Here is a 25,230-nt window from a genome sequence, read left to right on the forward strand (position 1 = left end):
ACAAAAAAGCTGGGGGAATAGGAATAGATGCGAACCGGCAACGGGAGGAGAATTCCAACTCCCCCACCGCGTCCAGTGGTCCGGGGGGTGTGGGAGAAAGACAGACCGCCATGAGAGAGCGCAGCTTCAGTGGCGGTGTCATTCTGCAAAAGCCAGGTTTCTGTTAGTGTGAGGAGATGAAATGATTTAGAGCAGAACAGATCATGGATTAGTGTAGCTTTGTTAGTTAAGGAACGGACATTAAGAAGGGCACAAGAAAACGGAAGGCAGGAGGAGGGATGGGTGGGAACCTGAATAAGGTTAGAAACAGCAGAGCGACAGGTTTTAGGCATGGGGACAGAAGGCCGAGGACGGATATAAGTAGGTATGGAGCAGGGCCCGGGGTTTGGAGAGACATCCCCTGCAGCCAGCAATAGTAGGAAGAGTAGTGAGAAGACGTGAGCAGAGGATTTGAAATGATTGCGCCTCCGCATACGGGGAACAGAGGTGACGTAAGTAGTTATAGAGGGTAAAGGAGCCGGAGTATGTAGATGGGAGCAGGGAGGAGGATATGTGTATGGAGTATGGACAGGAAACAGGAGGGTTAAAGGAAGAGACTACCTTAGGGAGCACCATGCATACAATCAACAGGAATGAAGTGAGTTTTGTGAGTTTTGTCCCAGATGGAGTTTGTTCACTGCTGTTTAAACTGCTGTCCAACACTGTCTAAAGTATACTTAAAATTACTATACTTTAACTTGCTATACTGCCAAGCTGCAACCCCCAGCCAAGCTGCTCCCAGCAGCAAAAGGCCAAAGGTTTTTGTACAGATCATCTAGCTCTAAGGTGACTTCTAATATCCTTATAATTTACAACAGGGGTACATTATTTATTATAATAAACAAGTTCCAGTGAGTCATGTGACAGAAATTACATCAGTAAGCATCATTTATAAGGATATTATTTATGGGATATCCTGTGTATTATATGAATATATACATCACATCATAATGTATTCCATTAAGCCAAATGTAATAATCTGACCTTCACTAACAGAAGTGTTTGTTATACGTTAATGTCTAGGATCTGATAATCTTACCTGGTGTTCTTTGAACAAATATTAATATTTAACCAAAAAACGTTTTAAAAACTCCCTCCTATTGTGTATGAATCCTACAGGAAAATATGCTTAAACCAATAGGAGGCAGGGGGAAATGATACCTTTTCAAGAAATATTCTCAGAGCATTTAGCGGCGCGGGCCGTATCTTGTGCTGGATGAAAACGATAAGTCTTCACTATTGCGGGCGACATGACATCCCACCGGCAAGAATATGAATTTCCCATATATATTTTGCACTTTGTGCATTTTCATTGCACATATTGGGCTATTTTTGGGCTACTTTCAAAGTATCAAAAGTTTTTTAGAACTGAGTTTTGCTGGTTTGGAAAAATAAATATGGCAACCCTGGCCCTGTCGTTCCAAGGTCCTGGCTCACTCTCCACGGACATTCTTATTGCCTCATGGCTAAAATGCTAGCACTTTCTTGCCTATTTACTGTGGCTGCCAAGTGACAAGCAATTCAGAATGACCCTAAATAAACCTGAATTCAAAAGAAAACATGTATATCAGGAACGGCCAATCTACAACTACAAATATACATGAAAATGTAATGGTACATACTGCAATACATCTTCTTTCCACTTGAATGGTATGTGAGACAGTTTCTCAGATGGCTGAAATACACTGGGGTCCAGCAGATCTTTGGGTGCTTCCCGGTTCCAGACATTCACTACACTGGAAGGCTTGGTAAAGATGTGAAAGCAGAGAAGGGATAGGGGCACAATCACCACCAGAGCGGCACACAGCTTCCTAGTGAGGCGCATGCTGAGGAAATAAACAATACTACCATATTAGCATTTGTTTTGTTTATTATTAACATATAGTTATAAAGCACCAATAATAATAATGAATAGGTTTATACATTGAACACACAGAATTACAAACAAAGCAACCAATGTATCATTAAGGGGGTGGTTCAGCTTTAAGTTAACTTTGGAACTGTCGAATGACTTATTCCTGGCAACTTGCTGTGGGTCTTCATTATTTATTTTTTATACTTACTTCATTATTTGTTTTCCTCTTCTGCCTCTTTCCTGCTTTCAAATGGGGGGGTCACTGACCCCGGCAGCCCAAAAAACCTATTGCTCTGTGAGGATACAATTTGACTGTTATTGTTGCTTTTATTACTTATCTTTCTGTTCAGGCCCTATTCTATCTATATTTCAGTCTCTCATTAGTGATGAGTGAACTTTTTTGGCAGGCATGGATTTGCAGCGAAATTCTGCATTTTGCGATCAGCAAATTATTTTGCGAAACTGGCAAAAATTTGCCACAACAAAAAAGTCGCCAAGACAAAAAATGTCACCGAGGCAAAAATGTCAAAATGTCGCAGAGACCAAAATGTTGCTGATACAAAATAGGCCCATTGTCTAGTATAAAAAAAAGTTGCGTGTAAAAAATGTTGCCTGCGTAAAAATTTGGCATATGTAAAATTTGTCACCTATTGACTTCAATACATTTCGCTTATTTTTCGGCAAAGCAAAATGGGACAAAATCTCTCATTCAAACCACTCCCTGGTTGCTAGGATAAATAATACCCTAGCAACTAGAAAGCTGCTGAAATACCAAACTGTAGAGATGCCAAACAAAAACCTAAATCATAGAAAAACACAAAAATAAAAAATGAAGACTAATTGCAAATTGTCTTGGATTATAAATGTCTACATCATACTAAATGTTAATCTAAAGGTGACCAACCCCTTTAAGCAAAGCCCCCTGACTAAGTATGCTTATGAATATTACACAATATACTCTACTAGTGATTAGGAAAACGATTTTTGCTGGTTTATTGCTTGACAGATAAGAAAGCTCTAATGTGTTTCCTTGCAGAGTTGTTTCCATACTGTAGATATAAGCCTCGACACCTACAAAATGGTTACAGATACTGACAGTTTTTTTAAAAATTTCTGTTATGCCACCCCGAAAACCCCATAAAGGACCTTTTTTTCAAGTCATCCTGTTCCTATTGCTACAGCAGCTAAAAAAATCCTCACTTTAAGGAGTGTTTAGAGTGCCATCTGCGCAATGTGTGGATTGAGGTGTCAGGAATGGTAGCCGGGGTGTAGGGTTTAAAAGGCTGCCCAGGAACAGGTAGGAAATTACAAATTTACAGGCATAATTTATATTGCTGGTTAATCTGTAATACTGCCATGGCCCTAGTTTGTGATTTACCAAGATGGTGAAATACTGGGCAGGTGACCTCACCACACCTCCTGCGTGGGTGCACTGAAATATGGGCCTTGCTGCCACCCTATCCCCATGGGGCCTAAGCCCACTTTGTGCCTCCTAAACCCACAACAATATGTTGTGTACAGTTCTGCAGCCAACGGCACCTCCCGTGAATAATAAAGACCCACACTGTGTTCACAAACTGAGCAGAAACTAGCAGCTTCTTTGCACAAGTGAACAGAGAGCAATGACTCTGCAAGTGCAATTACAAGTTATGGCATTTCCTAATCAGCCTCAAGAAGCAAAGTAACATGTGTGTAGCCAATGACAGCGTTCCTTTATTACAGGAAAAAAAATGAACTGCAATTGTCTCTCATCTGCTAATTGGCTGCCATCCTAGCAGCCAGCTAGAAGTGAGAAAGATAAGTGGCAAGGAGACAACTAGACTGGGGGTGGGAGCAATTCCCCAAAAAATGGGGCAAAAGAGTGAAAGAGTGAGTGAACTGGGGTATCAAGGGGGTGGATCTGGAATAGCAAGCCGAGGGAGCAGATGTTGTGGCCTGTAGTATGCAGGTGGGTGGCCAAGCAAGGTGGGTGGCAAGCAGGGCAGGCAGGGGAGGTACATGCCTTGGGTGCCAGTACAGGTATGGGATCCCTTATTTGGAAACCCGTTATCCAGAAAGCTCCAAATTACAGAAAGCCTGTCTCCCATAGACTCCATTTTAATCAAATAATTCAGAATTTTAAAACTGATTTCCCTTTTCTCTGTAGTAATAAAACAGTACCTTGTAATTGATCCCAACTAAGATATAAATAATCCTTGTTGAATTCCAAATAATCCTATTGGGTTTTATTAGTGTTTTATTGATTTTTTAGTAGACTTAAGGTCTGGAGATCTAAATTATAGAAAGACCCCTTATCCAGAATACCCTTGGTCCCAAGCATTCTGCATAACAGGTCCTATACCTGTATCTCTTGGCTTCATTTTGATAGGTGTTACTAGAGGGTGTACATACCTATTATTTTATGAAGTGTGTAATGTAATGGCAAATACTCGTCCTAGACACTATTGGGGTTATGTAATAAAAGGCACCAAGGGGCTTTTTTGTTAAAGACCATATTTTTACTTTGTTTTAAGCAAACTGCAGCAAAAAAAAAAACAAAAAACAGTGATCTCAGCATTTTCAAGTTTTATTCATTGAAAATAATCTTGTAATAATGTAAAAAATATATATAATAATATATCTATAGAAATCAAAATTTATTCTTCAATTTTTTTTATTTTAACTGTACTTTTTTAAGATCTTTAATTAGAAAAGAATTAAATTCTCCACATTTGCTCAGGTGCAGTAACCGATAGCAACCAACCAGCAGGCAGCATTTACTAGTCACCTGTTTAAAAGCAAACATCTTATTGGTTGCTATGGGTTACTGTACCAAGGCAAGCACAAAGCCTTTTATTAAATATGGAGGTATGTGTCCCTTGCTTAATCCCAGCTTTAAGTGAAGAGGAGTACGAGCAAAGGGGCACAGACAAATAGTAGTGACAGTATTTAAGCCTGTCGGAACATGATTTGGTTCTTTAAGTCTTTGGAAATTTGTTCAAACACCCTTATTATTACAGATGGAATGTACAGACTCTTGCGAGCAGGGCAAACACTTAGTTATTAAGACAGAAATTACAAAAGTGTGCTAAGATAACCACTCCGTAAATCAATATCACCTTATCACATGTTTTATGTATCATTAGCAAAGGGAAAGGTGAAGGAAAAGCATAACTTCTCATATGTTTTAAAATATTTGAAATAAAACAACTTTTTCTCACAATTATATAATTAACATTTAAATAGAATCAGTGTCAGACTGGCCCATAGGGATACCAGGAAAACTCCAGGTGTCAGTGGGCCCTCCTGCTTCTAGCCATTTGGCCTAATTCATGGTCATTTCCTATTTCTCTATGAGAACAAATTGACTACAATATAAAGAAGAATAGATTATAGTACATAAAGAAAAAAACTAGGTTGAGTGAGAAGTGGATTATTATTAACATTTATTTATAAAGCGCCAACATATTCCGCAGCCCTGCCCAAAAGAGCTTACAATCTACAAGAGGATCAAAAAAAGTTTGAAGCGCAGGCCTACGTAGGCCGACACTGAATACAATATAAGCAGGACAGATTTTAGGGTGGCCCAGGGGGATCTCAGCATCAGTGGGACCCCATGGTAGAAAAAAAGAGGATGAAATAGAATGGCTATATTACTTTGTATATACAGTACAGGTATGGGACCTGTTATTGAGAATGCTTGGGAACTAGGCATTTCCAGATAAGAGATCTTTCCGTAATTTGGATCTCCATAACTTAAGTCTGCTAAAAATTATTTAAATATTGAATAAACCCAATAGGATTGTTTTGCCTCCAATAAGGATCAATTATATCCTAGTTAGACTCAAGTACAAGGTACTGTTTTATAATTATAGAGAAAAAGGAAATCATTTTTAAAAATTAGAATTATTTGTTTATAATGGAGTCTATGGGAGAAGGCCTTTCTGTCATTCGGAATTGTCTGGATAACGGGTTTCTGGATAAGGGATCCCATACCTGTGATATAACTCACCGGTCATAAGAACTTATTATTACTATCAGCCCTACCATTGACCAAGCAGCTTTCTCTTGTACCACATGGACTGTGTATTGCATTCCAGATAGGGTAGATTTTTTTACACTCCACATCGTAAACAGCACACTCTTCACTAGAAACTGACCTACTTGTTCTAGTTTCTGTTACCAGGTCTGTACCAGATGATACTGGATCTGAGATACTTTTGTGTCTGTGGGCCAAGGGACTTATTTTGGGTAATATATTTGCCACTAAACCTTACAACTAAAATACACACAAAGAAATTCATGAATGTTGAATTAAGTTTAGATACTACAGCTGCCATAGTATAACATTCAAAAAGACAGAGATGAAATGAATAGCTTGGGAGTCAGTGCATAAGTAATTTAGAAAAAAAAACCACAAAAATCTTTTCTGGTCATGTAATATTTACATGACAGGCAGGTGTGAGCTACCTGAGCTACCAGTGGCAAAAAGCTGATTTGGTTTGCTATGCAAAACAGCATCTCATGTACAGGCCAGGTTTCACTGATGAGTTCATAACAGCAGGATAAATATATTAAGGACTATATGTAAAAAAAGCATCAAGGTTGCACATACGAAAAGGTCTACATGTGCCACAATATTCAGTCATTTTAACCCATCACTGGGAAGCTACAAAAGTGGGGTTATCTGTCCAATTCGGTATTAGTGATCCCCAACCAGTGACTCAGAAGCAACAAGTTGCTCACCAACCCCTTGGATGTTGCTCCCAGTGGCCTCAAAGCAGCTGCTTATTTTTAAATTCTTGGTTTGGAGGCAAGTTTTGGTTACAAAAACCAGGTGTACTGTCAAATGGGGCCAATAGTCAATGACAGCACATATTGGACACCCCAAGAACTTTTTGCATGCTTGTATTGCTCTCCAACTTTATATTTGAATGTGGCTGATGGGATCCATGCAGTAGCAGATGGGTCTGCAATTCCCATGTAAATCCAGCTAGCTACTTCATGGGTGTACTGATCAGACCAATTCTGTTTGGATTATGCTACTTTAATCACCATTAGTGTTTCAAGTAAGAATTGTGCATAGGCGGCAGAATGTAGAATTTCTGGTTTAGGGAGGGCTTAGATCTCTCAAGGTTTGTTTGTGTGTTTGCACTAACCCACCATGCACCATATTATATAGCAATATACAGTGTGTAAATATATACATACATAAACATGGCACAAACAATCTTTTATAGCTCAAAGTGCCCCTGGAAATAAAGTATAAAATGAGAAATGTTACTTGCAGACTACAAGCTGGCATCAGCCTTCTTCCTTGCCTGCACCTGAAACCATTACATCAGCCTGGGTATAGGCAATTGCGGTGGATATTGGCTCTGAAAATGCAAACTCTTGTGTTTCAGCACCAATATCTGCCACATGTGCCTGAACATTTACACCAATGTATCAAACATTCTCTCGTAAAGGTGCCCATACACCTTCAGATCCGCTCACTTGGCGATGTCGCCAAGCGAGCGGATCTTCTCCCAATATCCCCCACCTACTGGTGGGCGATATTGGGAGAATCCAGGCTAATTATAACGATGGGTATAGGCAAACGAGCCAATGCGGTCCCCGATCAGACTAGATTTTTTAACCGGCCCAATTTATATCTGGCTGATTTCAGGCCAGATATCAGTCTGGCAGGCCCGTCGGTAGTGCCCCTACACGGGCCGATTAGCTGCCGAATCAGTCTAAGGGACCGATATCGGCAGCTAGAATCGCCCTGTGTATGGGGACCTTAAGTCAAGGTTAGTTTCTACTAATTCAACAAATACCCCAGCAGCCAAGGGGTTAAATTACATTTAAACACACTCTCTAGCAGATCTAGTTATTTAGCATATCAATAGATAACTACACACACACAAAGCATTATTAAGGCAAAAAGTTTCATACAGGTTATGGGTTCTTAGAGCAAAACGTTTTTATATTTAATATTAAAAATGTAAACAGTGTATCTATGTATACCAAAAAAGATATAACAAAGAGACATACATTGCAAACAGTAAATAAAATAAAAAACCATTACAAAATGAATTATCTACCTGGAATTTCCTGATGTCCCCAAGGCAAGGTTTGGAACTGGGAAACAATTCATGAGTATGAAGCTTCCTTGTATGACTGGATCTGTCACCTTTCTATGGTGGGCAGGGGCATTCTCCTACTTACTTTATGCATGAGGTAGGAGTGTCCAGAAACATGCCATTTATGTCCCCCTGTAGGTGGTTGTTGGACAGTTTTTGCAATATAATATTGGTGCTTGCCAGTACCCATCATTATAATAAAAATATGGGCATGCTATGATCGATATGTGGACGAGCAGAATGATTCCAAACACAAGGGATGGCTCATGTTCCAGACCCCTATAAACCATCCCTCCTTACTGGTCCAAAATAGCCATGTTTAGTACACAACCCCTTTACAACCAATATGTGACTTATCATGGGGTGAACCCTATAGCAGAGTGGATATGGATCCTTTCCTATAATCCATTTATTTTTCTTAACAGTTCACGGTTCCTTTTTTTTCCTCCACAGTCCAAAGAAACCAATTTGTCCCAGCTTCTTAGCCCAAATGGTCTCACTCTGAATAGTCCTATAAGGGCTCTTACACATGGGAATTTCACCCAACACAGGGGAGCAAAGTGCCTAACGCAGGTGAAGTACAATAAGATGCGCTATTGTCAGTAGTATTGGCAGATAAGAAAGTGAATTGTGTTTAGTCCTGAACTCCCCTGCAGGGGAATGCAGGAGGAAACGCCCATGTGTACGAGCTCTTGATATGTCGCCTTTCCCACAGCCCCCTGCTGGAATATCTAAATTAAAGGTGAACTCCACCCAAACACAACTTAAGCTATTCAAAAATTTTGCAATACCTTTGCAATATACATCAATTAAAAAATATGCTGCCTTTTTGGGATGTTTAATGTAATAATTTGGTTTAGAACAGTTACCTAAACCTGGCCCCCTGTCCCCCTGCTGATCTGGCTGACTAAATTTAACAGTAGTCAACTCTCCCCAGCCTGCCTTCAGCTGCATCCTCCAAATCCCACAATTCCCTGCACATGCGATATCAATAAGTAAAGGAACATGTGCAATGCATTGTTGGTTATGTAGTTCCTGCATGCTGTCTGTAAGTTGTAGAGAAGTTGTTACAATTTGTAACTTAATGTCTTAGTCCCTCCTTCCCTTCCCCTTCCTTGCCAGGATTTCAAATGACATAGAGAGAGAAGGTATGGTTTGCAGCTGGATTTCAGCATATGAAAATGTTATTTATTCATACTTTTTGAAGGAACAGATTACATTGATAGGTATATTAGGGGTTTCTGTGTTGTGTGGGGCTCTTTAACAAACTTTGGTTTGGAAGCCAGAGTTTATCAAGGTCTGTTTATTTAACGTTGTCCAAATGCCAGATTTGATGCCATGGTGTAACCAGTAGTGTGACAACATAGAAAGCAGACCCCATGGTCGTGGGCTGCCCAGGCGCCAGGGGGCTCAGACCGTACAGTAGTCTCCTCTCCTCAGCCCCTCTTCTACCTTAAACTTTGACGAAAATTTGTGCGGCATAAGCAGGAAAAGAGCGGGCCAAAAAAGGGGTAGGGGAGGAGGGTATGTGCTGGCTGGGCTCCTCCGAGGATAGTTTTTTGTGGGAGCTGCTCTAAATTTATGCTACTGAGTGTGAGAAAAACCAAAGCTATACAGCTGCCAAATGTGTTAGGCGGTTTTTAATGCTTTGATGAAGAATAAAGGAATTAGTATAATAATCCAGTGTGTGAGCCTTCACCAAGAAAAAACTATACTGCTGCAAAGCACAGTTGCCAGTTGTAATACACAAGTTTGAATACATAGCAGGATAGCAAACCTTCTCCACATTTATAACCATCTTGCAAAACTTCAGGATGCAGGTATCTGAAAGAACTTATGTTTTCCAGTCAAATTGAAAGGAAAACGAAGAAAGGTGAAACAGTTTGAGGCCAAAATCTCCACTGTATATATAGGTAGTACTGCTTACAGTAAACAGTTTACATAAAATACAGCATTTTCTAATGCATTTTTCTAATTCCTTTCCAAAGTCTCCCTTTTTTGACCTATAAAAATGCACAAATGTTGTTACTGTTGTTTATGCTGTGAGAAAATCCATATTAATTTAAGGACAGAGCAGGTTAATTTTTTTGTTTTTGTTGTCACCATTCTGTTGGTAATTAACCCCACTGACCATAGGAGGATTCAAGGTGACTCAAGCCTGCTTGAGTATATAATACACCCAGACAACTATTTTGTTGATATGTGTATATTGTACACTAACTGCAGGGTCTTATCTCCCATTTTAACTAACATCAACTGCTTCTTGGCATCAGCTGATATACATGAATGATGAAGTAATTGGCTGCAGCTGCAGATATATTCCAAGTGCAAACGTGGGCATGGATATTTGTTACTGCTAAGCACGCAGCATAGTTACTGTGCCACTTGACTCCACTGCTTTTGTGTATTCTGCCCAGAAGAAGCTCTTATCCCCCCACTCCTTCATTAGACAAATATCTCACCACATAGCAATGCAGTAAATGACCATTTCAGATAACTAAACCTGCCCTTTGCACAGCAATATCTAATCATTCTAATTCCAAGTAAAATACCTTATGTCAGAGTAAGGAGCGGCACAGATGTTGTCGCTTTTAATAGAGGTCAGACCAAGATCCTTGTGATTTAGATCTTGTGTGATTATTATCACAGGATGTTAGTAAGAAATCAAATATTTACCAAATACATATTAACAGATTAAAAAAAATAAAAGATAAGACCTAGGACCCCATCACCCCATCTCAACAAGGACCCTATGCAAGCCACTGTGCCACCATGCTACCTATAATATATATCAATGAATAAACAGGAAAACCAGGAGACTGGTGGTTTCAAATAATAGCATGCAGGTACAGGTATGGGATCTTTTATCCGGAAACCTGTTATTCAGAAAGCTCCGAATTACGGAAAGGCTGTCTCCCATAGACTCTATTATAATCAAATAATTGAGAATTTTAAAACTGATTTCCTTTTTCTCTGTAATAATAAAACAGTACCTTGTAATTGAGGTAAGATATAAACTAAGATATAAATAATCCTCATTGGATGCAAAATAATCCTATTGGGTTTAAATAATGTTTTATTGATTTTTTTTTAAGGTATGGAGATCCAAATTATGGAAAGACCCCTTATTTGGAATACCCTTGGCTTTGAGCATTCTGGATAACGGGTCCTATACCTGTAATAACATTTAACAGCCATGTCAGGAGCCTTAATAGGTTAACCCAGCAGACCAGAACACAAAAAAACAACTGTTCCATGGATCACCAAAAATAAATTAATCCTCTACTATAATTTCCCACTTACTCAGGGTAATATTTGTTGCACTTAATAACTGATTTTATACATTCTCACCCATTGAAGCAATAATAAATGAAGCAATTACACAGACAAGTTTCGCTAGCATTTACTTACATGGATCTGAAGGAATTGTACCCTCTTGCAGATACCAGGTTAAACTCCTTTGTCCTCGACTAAAGCTGACTATTCAGAATTTCAACATTTCATTCCATATTCAGTTCAAGAACAACTCGTTCCTTCCCATCTCGCTCCTCTCTCCTAGTTTCAGACTAGCATTCCCCTCCCCTTGTGTAAAGTCATAATACTCAAAAGTATCTGACAGGTACGAACCTGAAGGGAACAATGTGCATTTTTTTCTGCTATCTACAAAGCCTTGAGAAAAACATTAATCTATGAAATGATTCACTACACGGACATTCCTGTAATGTAATAGGTATAACCGATCATTATTTTAAACATGTCTGCTTATTAAATCTATAATGCATTATTATAATTAGTATTTACAAATTATGCTATTCATGTTTTAAGATAAAACATTCTAATATGGGAGGAAGTTCCCCAAGTTACAGGTAGTATGCACAAAGTTTACAAGCTGGATAATTACATTGTAAAAATGTATCAGGATGAATTACTTTATAATATACAGTGGAGGAAATAATTATTTGACCCCTCACTGATTTTGTAAGTTTGTCCAATGACAAAGAAATGAAAAGTCTCTGAACAGTATCATTTCAATGGTAGGTTTATTTTAACAGTGGCAGATAGCACATCAAAAGGAAAATCGAAAAAATAACTTTAAATAAAAGATAGCAACTGATTTGCATTTCATTGAGTGAAATAAGTTTTTGAACCCTCTAACAAAAAAAGACTTAATACTTAGTGGAAAAACCCTTGTTTGCAAGCACAGAGGTCAAACGTTTCTTGTAATTGATGACCAAGTTTGCGCACATTTTAGGAGGAATGTTGGTCCCACTCCTCTTTGCAGATCATCTCTAAATCCCTAAGGTTTCGAGGCTGTCTCTGTGCAACTCTGAGCTTGAGCTCCCTCCATAGGTTTTCTATTGGATTAAGGTCCGGAGACTGACTAGGCCACTCCATGACCTTAATGTGCTTCTTCTTGAGCCACTCCTTTGTTGCCTTTGCTGTATGTTTTGGGTCATTGTCGTGCTGGAACACCCATCCACGACCCATTTTCAGTTTCCTGGCAGAGGGAAGGAGGTTGTCGTTCAGGATTTCACGATACATGGCTCCGTCCATTTTCCCGTTAATGCGAATAAGTTGTCCTGTGCCCTTAGCAGAAAAACACCCCCAAAGCAAAATGTTTCCACCCCCATGCTTGACGGTGGGGACGGTGTTTTGGGGGTCATAGGCAGCATTTTTCTTCCTCCAAACACAGCGAGTTGAGTTCATGCCAAAGAGCTCTATTTTGGTCTCATCAGACCACAGCACCTTCTCCCAGTCACTCACAGAATCATTCAGGTGTTCATTGGCAAACTTCAGACGGGCCTGCACATGTGCCTTCTTGAGCAGGGGGACCTTGCGAGCCCTGCAGGATTTTAATCCATTGCGGTGTAATGTGTTTCCAATGGTTTTCTTGGTGACTGTGGTCCCTGCTAATTTGAGGTCATTAACTAACTCCTCCCGTGTAGTTCTAGGATGCTTTTTCACCTTTCTCAGAATCATTGACACCCCACGAGGTGAGATCTTGCGTGGAGCCCCAGAGCGAGGTCGATTGATGGTCATTTTGTGCTCCTTCCATTTTCGAACAATCGCACCAACAGTTGTCACCTTCTCTCCCAGCTTCTTGCTAATGGTTTTGTAGCCCATTCCAGCCTTGTGCAGGTCTACAATTTTGTCTCTGACATCCTTGGACAGCTCTTTGGTCTTTCCCATGTTGGAGAGTTTGGAGTCTGCTTGATTGATTCTGTGGACAGGTGTCTTTTATACAGGTGACTAGTTAAGACAGGTGTCCTTAATGAGGTTGACTAATTGAGTAGAAGTGTCTAACCACTCTGTGGGAGCCAGAACTCTTAATGGTTGGTAGGGGTTCAAAAACTTATTTCACTCAATGAAATGCAAATCAGTTGCTATCTTTTATTTAAAGTTATTTTTTCGATTTTCCTTTTGATGTGCTATCTGCCACTGTTAAAATAAACCTACCATTGAAATGATACTGTTCTGAGACTTTTCATTTCTTTGTCATTGGACAAACTTACAAAATCAGTGAGGGGTCGAATAATTATTTCCTCCACTGTAGTTCATATATGCAGGGACCTTCTTCCTACTGTGTCTCATACCACATGGCACTTATATATATACACATATATATATATATATTTATTGTATTTATTTATTATATCACTTGTCCTCCCTGTGTGTAATTTTGTATTCTGTAAGACTGTACAGCTCTGCGTACGCTTGTGGCGCTTTATAAATAAAGTTATACATACATACATACATATACTTTATATAAATTTTATTTTATATATAAAATATATATAAATTAATGTAAAGTCCTTGACCTAAAATGTACCCAGTGCTCTTTCTCCTAGAGCCCAACAGAGACCCTGAAACCAGGTCCCACTCTCACGACTATGACTAATATGTAGCTAGTGCTAAATCTAAACAGGTTTAACATTGGCTTTTTGTCAAAATAAAAAATTGCTCAGTAGGAATGGTCCTTGGCCTGGGTTCCCTAGGGACTATGTGGACCCACATGTATATCCTTTGTTACTGGGATGGGTCAGCCTGACTTTGGCTGGCTTAAAGGGGCCACTTGTTTAACATGAGTGCAATGAATAAGGCTTGGACAGAAAATACTTTTGCCTGTTGTTTTAATCATAACAAAAATCTATGACTTTTGTTATTGCTTAAGCTAAACAGGGCAAACGGGAAATGAAAAGTATTCAGACTATGTTGGCTTTTTGTGAGGCAGATAATTAGATAGCCAATGAGCACATAAACCCCATGCACAATGGACTTCTGCTTATCTGTAAACCAAAACTGTCACAGCAAGGGGGTGTTGTTTATACAGAGCATATTACAGGTATGGGATCTGTTATCCAAAAACCCATTACCAAGAAAGCTATGGGAAGGTCCTCTTGCATAGACTCCATATTGATTAAAAAAACATGCAATTCCCTTTTTTTCTGTAATAATAAAACAATACCTTGTACAGTATGGGACCTGTTATCCAGAATGTCTGGGACATGGGGTTTCCTGGATAAGAGGTATTTCCATAATTTGGATCACCGTACTGTAAGTCTACTAAAATATTATTTAAACATTAAATGAACCCAATGGGATTGTTTTGCCTTCAATAATCCTTACTACAGGCAAAACTATTGGGTTTAATTAAGGGGCCATTCACCTTAATTATTTTACACTTTTACACAGCTCTCCAGTTTTGAATTCCAGCAACTATATGGTTGTTAGGGTCCAAACTACATCCAGGGAGTGGTTATAATGAGAGACTGGAATTTGAATAGGAGAGGACCTGAATACAAAAAATAAGCAATAAAGTAACAATAACATTGTAGCCTCACAGAGCAATAGTCTTTTGGCTGCTGGGGTCAGTGACCCCCATTTGAAAGCTATAAAAGGGCAGAAATGAGAGGCAAATAATTCAAAAAACATAAAAAATAAATAATGAAGATCCAACTGGAAAGTTGCTTAGAATTGTCCAATTTATAACCTACTAAAAGTTAGCTTGAAGGTGAACCACCCCTTTAATGTTTAAATGATTTTAGTAGACTTAAAGTATGGAGATCCAAATTAAGGAAAGATCCCTTAACCGGAAAACTCTAAGTTCCCAGCATTCTCTATTTCAACTAACTTAATTAAAGGTAAGATGGTATGGCTGAGGGCACACAAAGCCCTGGCTCCACTGCTCTCAGCCTGTGTTATTTTTGTAGCGGACTGCACTACTGCACTACTACAGCTGCACAAGTATGGCATTGGCCCGAAAATGCCTGCTAAGAGCAGTGGAGCCAAAACTCAGTGTCCCTAAAGTGAAGTTGGTAACAGATAAATATCCTGGTCATACATGGTAAGATAAAATGCAGCACCCAACCATTTCCCTGTGTGCACAGACTTCCCCGCTCAAATCCCTTTGGCATCACTCAGGTTCCAATTGGCTCAAATCTGACCACAGGCCCATTATTTGGTGATTTGGTTAAACGCTCCTACTTACCTCAATGGTGCAAAGTCCAGAGAGCAGCTATGCCCCGAACACAAGTGCTCTGTAAATCTGTACTAAGGGTATATAAGGGCTCTGGCAGACGGGGAGACTAGTCGCCCACGATTTACATACTCGCCAGTGGGATGGTATTTCAGGAAGATTAGTCGCCCGTGACAAGGGAGATTTCTCGTGGGCGACTAGTCTCCCCATCTGGCTGGCTTAAAGGGGCCACTTGTTGAACATGAGTGCAATGAATAAAGCTGGCCATACATGTGGCGATCTGACGATGTTTCGTGCGACCATCGGTCGCATGAAACATTGTCAGATCCGCCACACACCATTCAGGGCTGAATCGGCAGGTAAGGAGGTAGAAACAATAGGATTTCTACCTCCTTCTGCCGATTCAGCGCTGAAGGGAGATTTTGGTCAGGCGCCTTCATATACGCACCGAATATCGTACGAAACGAGGTTTCGTACGATATTATTGGTGCGTGTATGGCCACCTTAAGGCTTGGGCAGAAAATACTTTTGCCTGTTGTTTTAATCATAAGAAAAATCTATGACTTTTGTTATTGATTGAGCTAAACAGGGCAAACGGGAAATTAAAAGTATTCAGACTATGTTGGCTTTTTGTGAGGTAGATAATTAGATAGCCAATGAGCACATAAACCCCATGCACAATGGACTTTTGCTTATCTGTAAACCAGATAAGTTTCAGATTGAAATAGGGATAAATGGCACAGGTTACTGTTATGCAAAAGTCTGATACCAAAAGTCACTTGAGCTAAAAAGGTAAGGTTTATAAGGCACGTATTGTTGTTTGAATTAGTAACACCCACACTCCAAAATATGTTGTATATTATAAAAATCCTCCAAATCCTTTGATTTGTTGTTCCTTGCCTTATTAACTTTACAAAAAACTTTACAAAAACCTTACATAAACCCAACAAACATACGTGCGTTATAAACCTTACAAAAGTAATGTTTATAAGGCACGTATGTGGGTTCTGAGCAAAAGATATTCCGAACAACAGAACCAAGGATTTAGGGGATTTTTCTAGCAAAGAACATAATTATGTATGAGTGTGGGTGTTACCTATTCAAACAAACAACTGCTCTTGTGCCACAACAGGTGGCACAGCCTCAAGGCAGAACCAAGGCTAGCTTGAGAACAGCAATCATCCAAGTCAGGGAAGCTGTGCCTGCAGCTGGGCTCTAACCAATAACTCAGTACATAGATGATAAGACCCGCTTTAGAGCTTTAACTCCACTGGTACCAGAATGAATGGTAACATGAACTACTCTACGACATGCTTCATGGACCGCTGGGGGGGGGGGGGGGCGTAGGAAATCTGCCTACACAGAATTTATTCTTTATCATAACATAGCAGATAACATATAAGCGATTTAAAACACCATTGTATTCTACATACCCTACCAAAATTGCCAAGCCTTAAGAAAATACTGTGTTGAAGTTAACAAAAGTTACACAAAAGTTCTTTATTGTGTTTTAATTCCAGGTAAAGGTGTTGTACTGTTAAACTCTTATGAAACATAACCAAAGAAGGGTAAGGTGATGTGTTTATCACAGAAAGCTTTCAGAACATTTCTAGTAGTCAGCTTGAATAAGGAACTAAAATGCTTGAGCTTGCTGTTATTATTAACTGAGTTAGCCAATAGGCATCATTTTTATGCCACTTGGGTTATGTTCTGTTCTGCAACAAATAATTACATTATGCAAACCTGCTATGAAAATGTAAAGGCGTCTCAATTTATTCTCAAGTATTGTTGTAGCTAAAATCTCAAGCAACACACTTTTACCTCCAATATTGGTTGAACCAATATTTTATATATTATACCCCAAAATCAATGTCTTAACAATAAAATCTTATTTTTATTTGCTTGCAAAAGAGCCATTATCAAATACACTCCATGGGGTCTAAATAAGCCCCACTACTGGGCATTCATGAGGCCTAAAAACTGCAGCAGTTAGAAAATACATTATTTTTGAGACTAATTAATATTGGCATAAAAGATCTGTCTAGAAGGTAAATATTACAGGGTCATTTAACCCTTTAACATATAGGGCCAGATGCAATTCAGTGAGAAAAAGTCTTATGATGTATCCTGTGATAACTTATGGACTAGATTCAATTGGAGATACAATTCACTTCAGAAGACCTTATGTCACTATTTATCACATGGGAACTCTATTGAAGTCTAATGCAAAAAAAAATGGAACTGAATAAGGAGAACATTTTTTCTCCTTGAATTGAATCTCGTCTATAAGTTTTCACATGAAAGACCATGAGATAACCAAAGTGAATCTGGCCCATGGTGTGACACCACAAGAGAGCAATACATCAGAATAAAGCATTCTAGAGAGAGCTGGAGGGAGGGCATGTTGGTGCAACATTATCTGTTCATTGCCATCCCACCACTGTAACCACACTGTACCCCAGGACACACAAAACAATTCCAGCCATTTGTATCAGACTTTCCTTGACCAAAAAGCTCCCGTTAATCTATACTTTATAAAACACAATACAATAGCAATGATCATGCCTGTTTGTCAGAGTGAAAGAAAAGATCCATTTTAAATCCACATGTGAACCTCATCCTACAGGGAAAAAACAACTTTAATTAGGTTACCTTCCCTCTGGTATTTGTTTACCACTAACAAGAGATCCTTTGATATCGGCCTGGGGATTCCCAGACTGTGAGGCAATCCCATGCAGGAGGCTAGATGGAAGTCCAGTTGGGTGAGGATCTGGGGCGCGTGTCTATAAATTCACAAGCTGGAAGAGCCATTTATATTTCAAATGTATCTATTAGTGATGTGTGGGTCAACCCACAGGACCTGCAAGTTCAGGCCAACTTTCACACAGTTCTTGCTGGTTGTGGGTGGGTTCAGGCTGAGTCCTCCCTACTGCCTATCCCACGTGCTATTTTAATCTGCCCAGCTTGCGCTTCCAGCAGCCTGAATTTATCGACTGCTGCAGGGTTGGGAGCGGGCAGGTTAGGGTCGGCCCGCACATCACTAGTACCTATATACAGGTATGGGACCTGTTATCCAGAAATCTGTTATCCAGAATGCTCCTAATTACAGGAAAGTGATCTCCTATAGTCTCTATTATAATTATATAATTCAAATTTTAAAAAATAATATCCAAATTATGGAAAGTCCATCTGCTATAGACTTTATTATTAGCAAATGATTTCTCTGTAATAATAAAACAGTACCTTGTGTTTGATCCCAACTAAGATATAATTAACTCTTATTGGAAGCAAAACAATTCTATTGGGTTTATTTAATATTTTTATCCCAACTAAGATATTATTAACTTGATAATTAACTTGATATTTTAGTAGACTTAAAATATGAATATCCAAATTATGGAAAGTCCCCTTAATCCAAAAAAACCCAGGTCTCATGAATTCTAGATAACAGGTCCCATACCTATATACAGATCATTTACATAGTTACATTTTTCTCTCCCCCAAAAAGTACATCACAAGCAGTAAATACAGTCCAAGCTTGCAAACACTGGCGCAACTATAAATAAGGCAGACCCTGCAGTCATGGGGTTGGACGGAATCTGCTGTATAGAAATCACCCCTCACCTACCGTATATACTTGAGTATAAGTCGATCCAATTATAAGCCAAGGTACTTAATTTTACCTAAGAAAACTGGAAAAACTCGAGTATAAGCCTAGGGTGGGAAATGCAGCAGCTACTGCTAAGTTTCATTAATCAAAATAAATACCTGTACCAATAAAATTACATTAATTGAGGCATCAGTGGGGTATATGTTTTCAAATATTTATTTAAAAGAAAAACTGTAAACTAGCTCTGTAAGTGGAGAAGAGGGTCAACAAAAACAACATGGTATCAACAATAATACCTTAAGGGTACTATCCCCTTAGCTCAATCAGCAACCAAGCTAAAATCCTTCAAAACTATATATAGTGTAGACAGAATATAAAGTGCAATGTCTAGTGCAGAATAGGACAGGTGAGGGTAGTAGATGAAGTAACTGGAGGTGAAAAAGTTGCAGCCAGAGTCTATAGAAAGATGCCTGTGGGTAGAGCATAGAGAGAAGGGACAGTTCAGGCATAAAAATTAAAAAACAAATGTGGGAAAGCAAACTAAAGGGGCAAACAGACTTTTGGGTTTAAAAATAAAATTAAATTAAAGAAGCTGCCTGGTAAAGAAGGTGGTCGTGGGCCATGGGCATTATGGAATACTGGACCCCCACCCCCAAAATTTGCTGCAGCATGTTAGGTTAGCTCAAAGCATTAGCAAGAAGATCCACTTCTCCGGACTGGTCTAGAAGATCCACCAGCAGGCTTCAGATCAGAAGGCCCTTCTAGAAGGGAGTACTAGAAGGAAGGAAGGCAGGCAGGTACTCCCTCCCTTACACACCCGCACCTCTGTGACCAGCGCCACGTGAGTGACGTTATCACGCTCATTGCGCATTGGCAAACTGGCAGCAGACCTGGTCCCGGAGGACACGTAAGGGGAAATAAGTATTGCGACCGGGAGCGGGCCAGGGCACTGGAGGGTCTGGTTACGAGTGGCATAATTTGCACACAAGGACAGAGGGTGCTGGAGGGACCTATGGCACCCGACTCAGGGCCTGGGTTTTTCTGGCAAGGGATCTTTCCATAATTTAGATTAAATAAATCCAATAGGATTGTTTTGCCTCCAATAAGGATTAATTATACTGTAGTTGGAATCAAGTACAGTAAAAAGTAAATCATTTGCTTATAATGAAGTCTATAGGAGATGGACTTTCCATAATTCAGAACTTTCTGGATAATGGGTTTGTGGGAAAATGGCCTTTAGATGAAAGGCAGATTAATTTGCAGTGTTAATAATTTGAACAATGTTATTGAAACTAGAATTTAGAATATCATAATTCTTAGTTTCATTTTATTGGATAAATGTTTTTATTGGATTAATAAAAATAGGTTAATGGCCATAAACCTTTTTTTTGCGGCTGCTAGCTCCCCACCAAACTGGGTTAATTTATTAAGGTATTTAGGCCACCTATTTAGGCCACCTCTAAGTTACATGGAATGGCTTATTTTAGCACACATCTAAAGCAGATAGATTGCAAAAGCAATAATGTTCTGAAATCTAAAGCAATGCAATGGGTGCTCTTGTAGCTATAACCAGAGGCTTTCCCTTAGGACAGATAATATATATAAATGTGCCTTCCAATACTGCAGCTGAGTAAGATTTAGTACTGTCTGTTATTGCTGGAAGGCTTGTTGTTCAGCCTCCCACATACTGCAGTTAAGCAATAATTCAGTCTTTCTCTGACTGCAGTTGAGTAACTCCAATGATGCAGTCTCATCCCCATTACACTTGAAGTCTCATATCTACTGCACTTGGTGAGGCCAGTGTCATACTACAAAGCTTTCCATATCTATAAAGCAACAGCTGAAGTGCCAAAGGTTGTCCATTAATAATCTTTGTTCAGACTTGCTAGGTTACTACACATCCACCCACACACTGTTAGCTACATATACAATTAATGGCTTATATATGAACAGGTGGCACTGAAAAAAAGGAAATAGCCCCTAGCTCTATGTACATAGCCTTTGGCGATAACTCCTATGGAAATATGGTTTCATATATAATGCTAAGTATGGGAATATTATATAACTATTGACAGCCTTACATTGGTTAGCTTATTAACTTAAATTCTCATTGTTACAATTTGCCTGATTAAGTTATTATTTTACTTCTTTTTAACTCTGCTTGTGATAAACAACATGAAAGCAGCATTTATATCTCAAAACACTGAACCAGATGTTTTTACATGGCTACGTGGTTTTACAATTACCCTTCAGACTGGAAATAGTTTAGAAATGCCTTAAAGAACAAGCACCCCATGTGCAGCTCACATTTAACTAAAATGATTAAAACTCTGCATTTATTTAGTATACTATAGGGATGCAAAGGCGTTATATGCTGTAAAGAAGAATTATCTGACATAAATCGACATGTTTCTTTACCTGCAATGCAGCGGTCATTCCCTAGAATTCCACATAATTAAACACTAATGAACAGCTTATGCTAATGAGCAATAAACCGTAGTAATAATTAAGTAATAAAGTATTGGCAATTTAGCAATGTGGTATCTCATTATGACCAAATAATTAAATTATTTTAATGTTATTTTACTTATTATTAATACATTCACAAATAATACATGTATTTCTATTGCTCTCCCTCAAACTGACTCACTAATGATTGCTAGTCATGGTAAAAACTGACACTTTATCTTGCTCACTAGTCAACTTTGTGGTGTCATTCCATATAATGCCACTCTCCAAGTTAATTTTGGTGTGTCTAATTGGTAAATCCATGTCGGATTTAAGTAAACCGTACCAAGTTTATGTAGTGTGGATGCGATAACAGATGAAAACATTGTCCAGAAACCCGTTATCCCTAAAGCTTTCAGTTATTGAAAGGCCATCTCCCATAGACTCCATTATAAGCAAATAATTCTAATTTTTAAAATGATTTCCTTTTTCTCTGTAATAATAAAACAGTACCTTGTACTTGATCCCAACTAAGATTTAATTCATCCTTATTGGAGACAAAACAATGCTATTGGGTTTATTTAATGTTTACATAATTTTTTAGTAGCCTTATGGTAAGGAGAGCTAAATTACGGAAAGATCTTTTATCGGGAAACCCCCAGCTCTCAAGTATTCTGGATAATAGGTCCAACACCTGTACCTGTATGTGTGCCAAAAATCTCCATAAACTCTTGCCCCCTGTCACTTATACCTCTAGTTTATAGACTGTAGGAGCAGCCTGATGAGAATGGAGAGAAATTTCTATGAAGAGCTGCAGAATATGTAATCACTATATGAATAGAGGTACTGTATAATAAGCATATAAGTGGGATCCCTTATCTGGAAACCTGTTATCCAGAAAGCCCCGAATTACGGAATGCCCGTCTCTCATAGACTCAATTTTAATCAAATAATTCAGAATTTTAAAACTAATTTCCTTTTTCTCTGTAGTAATAAAACAGTACCTTGTAATTGATCCCAACTAAGATATAAATAATCCTTATCTGGAATACCCTTGGTCCCGAGCATTCTGGATAACGGGTCCTATACCTGTATAATAAGACTGTATACACAAATTGGATGCTACTTTAAGCAAAAATAATAAGGAAACTTTTACCTGGCTTCAAAAATGACACCACAGCAGGACTTGATAAGAACAGAGAATTGTTGCTAAGGGCCTTATGCACACAGGAATCTAGGAATAATGAAACAAGTGTTATTCATGCATGTAGAGTCTCTTTTACTCAAATATTAGAAACAAAAAACAGAATATATCAATCATAAAATATTTACATAGCAGCTAAGGTTATATATACCCTACATCAGTGCTGTCCAACTGGCGGCCCGCGGGCCGACCCCTCTCTGTGTGGCCCCCCACCTGTCTGGCTGCTTTGATGGCTTACCTTTGAGTAAGCATTAAATGGTATCAGTACTGAGATTAACTGGCCCCCTGCATGGTTCTCACCTCAGATTCAGGCTGTAATCCCTCTGTATTGTTTAAATATGTAATCCCCTGTGTTTTTCACACCTTTTAATACCTACATTGTTCACCCCCTGCAGTGTTCACACCTCAGGCTCAGACTGTAATCACTCCCATTGTTCACTTCTTCACACCTCAGACATAGGTACTGTAGGCAGAGTATGGCACATACAGCCAGCATAGGGCAGGCAGAGTATGGCACATACAGCCAGCATAGGGCAGGCAGAGTATGGCACATACAGCCAGCATAGGGCAGGTAGAGTATGGCACACACAGGCAGCATAGGTCAGGGAGGGTATGGCACACACAGGAAGGGTAGGGCAGGCAGAGTATGGCACACACAGGCAGGGTAGGGCAGGCAGAGTATGGCACACACAGGCAGCATAGGGAAGGCAGAGTATGGCACACACAGGCAGGGTAGGACAGGCAGAGTATGGCACACACAGGCAGGGTAGGACAGGCAGAGTATGGCACACACAGGCAGGGTAGGACAGGCAGAGTATGGCACACACAGACAGCATAGGACAGGCAGAGTGCTGCCTGTGTGTGCCATACTCTGCTTGCCCAATGCTGCTTGTGGGAGGTGAACCTGGCAGGGGTTTGTTGTGGGAGTTTGTTAGCAGTTGGAAATAGCCATTAAATGGTCCCTAAGGTGTGTAATTATGTACTGGGGGTTGCTCTGCTATCCACAGGGGAGGAGGAGGCATATGGAATTTAAGGGTATATCTTAATATGACATAATTCTTTCACATATGAATGATGGTTGATATCCCCACAGCAAGGACCAAGCATTTGGGATTTTGCTGTGCTACCACCATTGTGATAAAATAGGTGTGGTTTGAAGTGGGTGTGGTTTCAAAAAGGGGAGTGGTCAAAACTGGCTTCCATTAGCGGCCCTCCACCATGTATGCTAGAGAAATTCCGGCCCTCGGCACTGTAGAAGTTGGACAGCACTGCCCTACATCAAGTTCACAGATGGGTCTTGTTACCTGTCCAACATATGCTAGTCCACATGGATATTTTATACACCGCATTGGTTGAACAGCACAAGAACCACCTGCAAATCCTTATAGATCCTTTACCTTTCCTTGTCAAAATATCTGATATTACTAAAAGTAAACCCTGATTCTTTGCTTTCTTATATGCAGTTACAGGGGGCTTCACAAATACTACAACCGGTAGCAAATTATCATTTAATAATAACTAATGGCATCTTAACAATTTGCTATTTGTGTACTAAGAGTGTTATATTAAGTACATCCTGTGACTGAATCTTATCTGTCTGTATAAGAGGTCCTCTGGATATTCCCTGTGACAAAACTTGTTATACATTTCTATCAATCATACCTTAGCTGCCTCACTAGAGGACACAATCCACCTTACTCTACTTAGTTGAGATTTAAGAAATGCTTTTGACTTATTTGTATATATAATTGCTATTAGAAGCAATGGCTCTGGCGTTTGAAACAATGTAACACAAGCAGCAGACTGACAGAACTGCCTTGCTGGAGGAGACTGACCTTTGCAACATTTAAAAAGTAACAACCAGGAGTTAAGCAAATTCTGCTTTCAGCAGCAACTACATTTACAAATAATTTTTAAAGCACTAAAAATTTTCAATAAATTCACATTGGAAGGTTTTTTAAGAATTATGTTTTCTTTTATTAGGAAAACAATTATCAGTCGGTAGCAGCCCCATAATCGGCACTGCCTCAAATTATAGATAGTTGTTATGGAGATGTTAAGACTGTCGAGGTTGAGGTAGACTGTCGAGGTTGAGGTTGTTTTCTCTGGAAAAGAGGCGCTTGCGAGGGGACATGATTACTCTGTACAAGTACATTAGAGGGGATTATAGGCAGTTGGGGGATGTTCTTTTTTCCCATAAAAACAATCAGCGCACCAGAGGTCACCCCTTTAGATTAGAGGAAAGGAGTTTCCATTTGAAGCAGCGTAGGTGGTTTTTCACGGTGAGGGCAGTGAGGTTGGGGAATGCCCTTCCTAGTGATGTGGTAATGGCAGATTCTGTTAATGCCTTTAAGAGGGGCCTGGATGAGTTCTTGAACAATCAGAATATCCAAGGCTATTGTGATACTAATATCTACAGTTAGTACTAGTGGTTGTATTTATAGTTTATGAATGTGAGTGTATAGATTGGTAGGTGTGGGTTAGGTGTGCTGG

The 25,230-nt window shown here is 39.4% G+C and overlaps 1 protein-coding gene across 4 annotated transcripts in view; it reads right to left on the reverse strand.

The window, feature by feature from the left end:
• b4galnt1 (beta-1,4-N-acetyl-galactosaminyl transferase 1) overlaps nucleotides 1–25,230 on the reverse strand; it is an 83,913-nt gene that overhangs the window by 25,717 nt on the left and 32,966 nt on the right. For 2 of the 4 annotated variants that reach the window (NM_001126696.1, XM_012956466.3), the window contains 2 exon segments: nucleotides 1,662–1,865; nucleotides 22,690–22,767. In NM_001126696.1, coding sequence (NP_001120168.1) covers nucleotides 1,662–1,864 — 203 coding nt within the window. In that variant the 5' untranslated portion in view covers nucleotide 1,865; nucleotides 22,690–22,767. 4 annotated transcript variants of the gene reach the window in all.

The sequence above is a fragment of the Xenopus tropicalis genome, chromosome 2 (genome assembly GCF_000004195.4).
Source record: "Xenopus tropicalis strain Nigerian chromosome 2, UCB_Xtro_10.0, whole genome shotgun sequence".
In the NCBI taxonomy this organism is placed as follows: Eukaryota; Metazoa; Chordata; class Amphibia; order Anura; family Pipidae; genus Xenopus; species Xenopus tropicalis.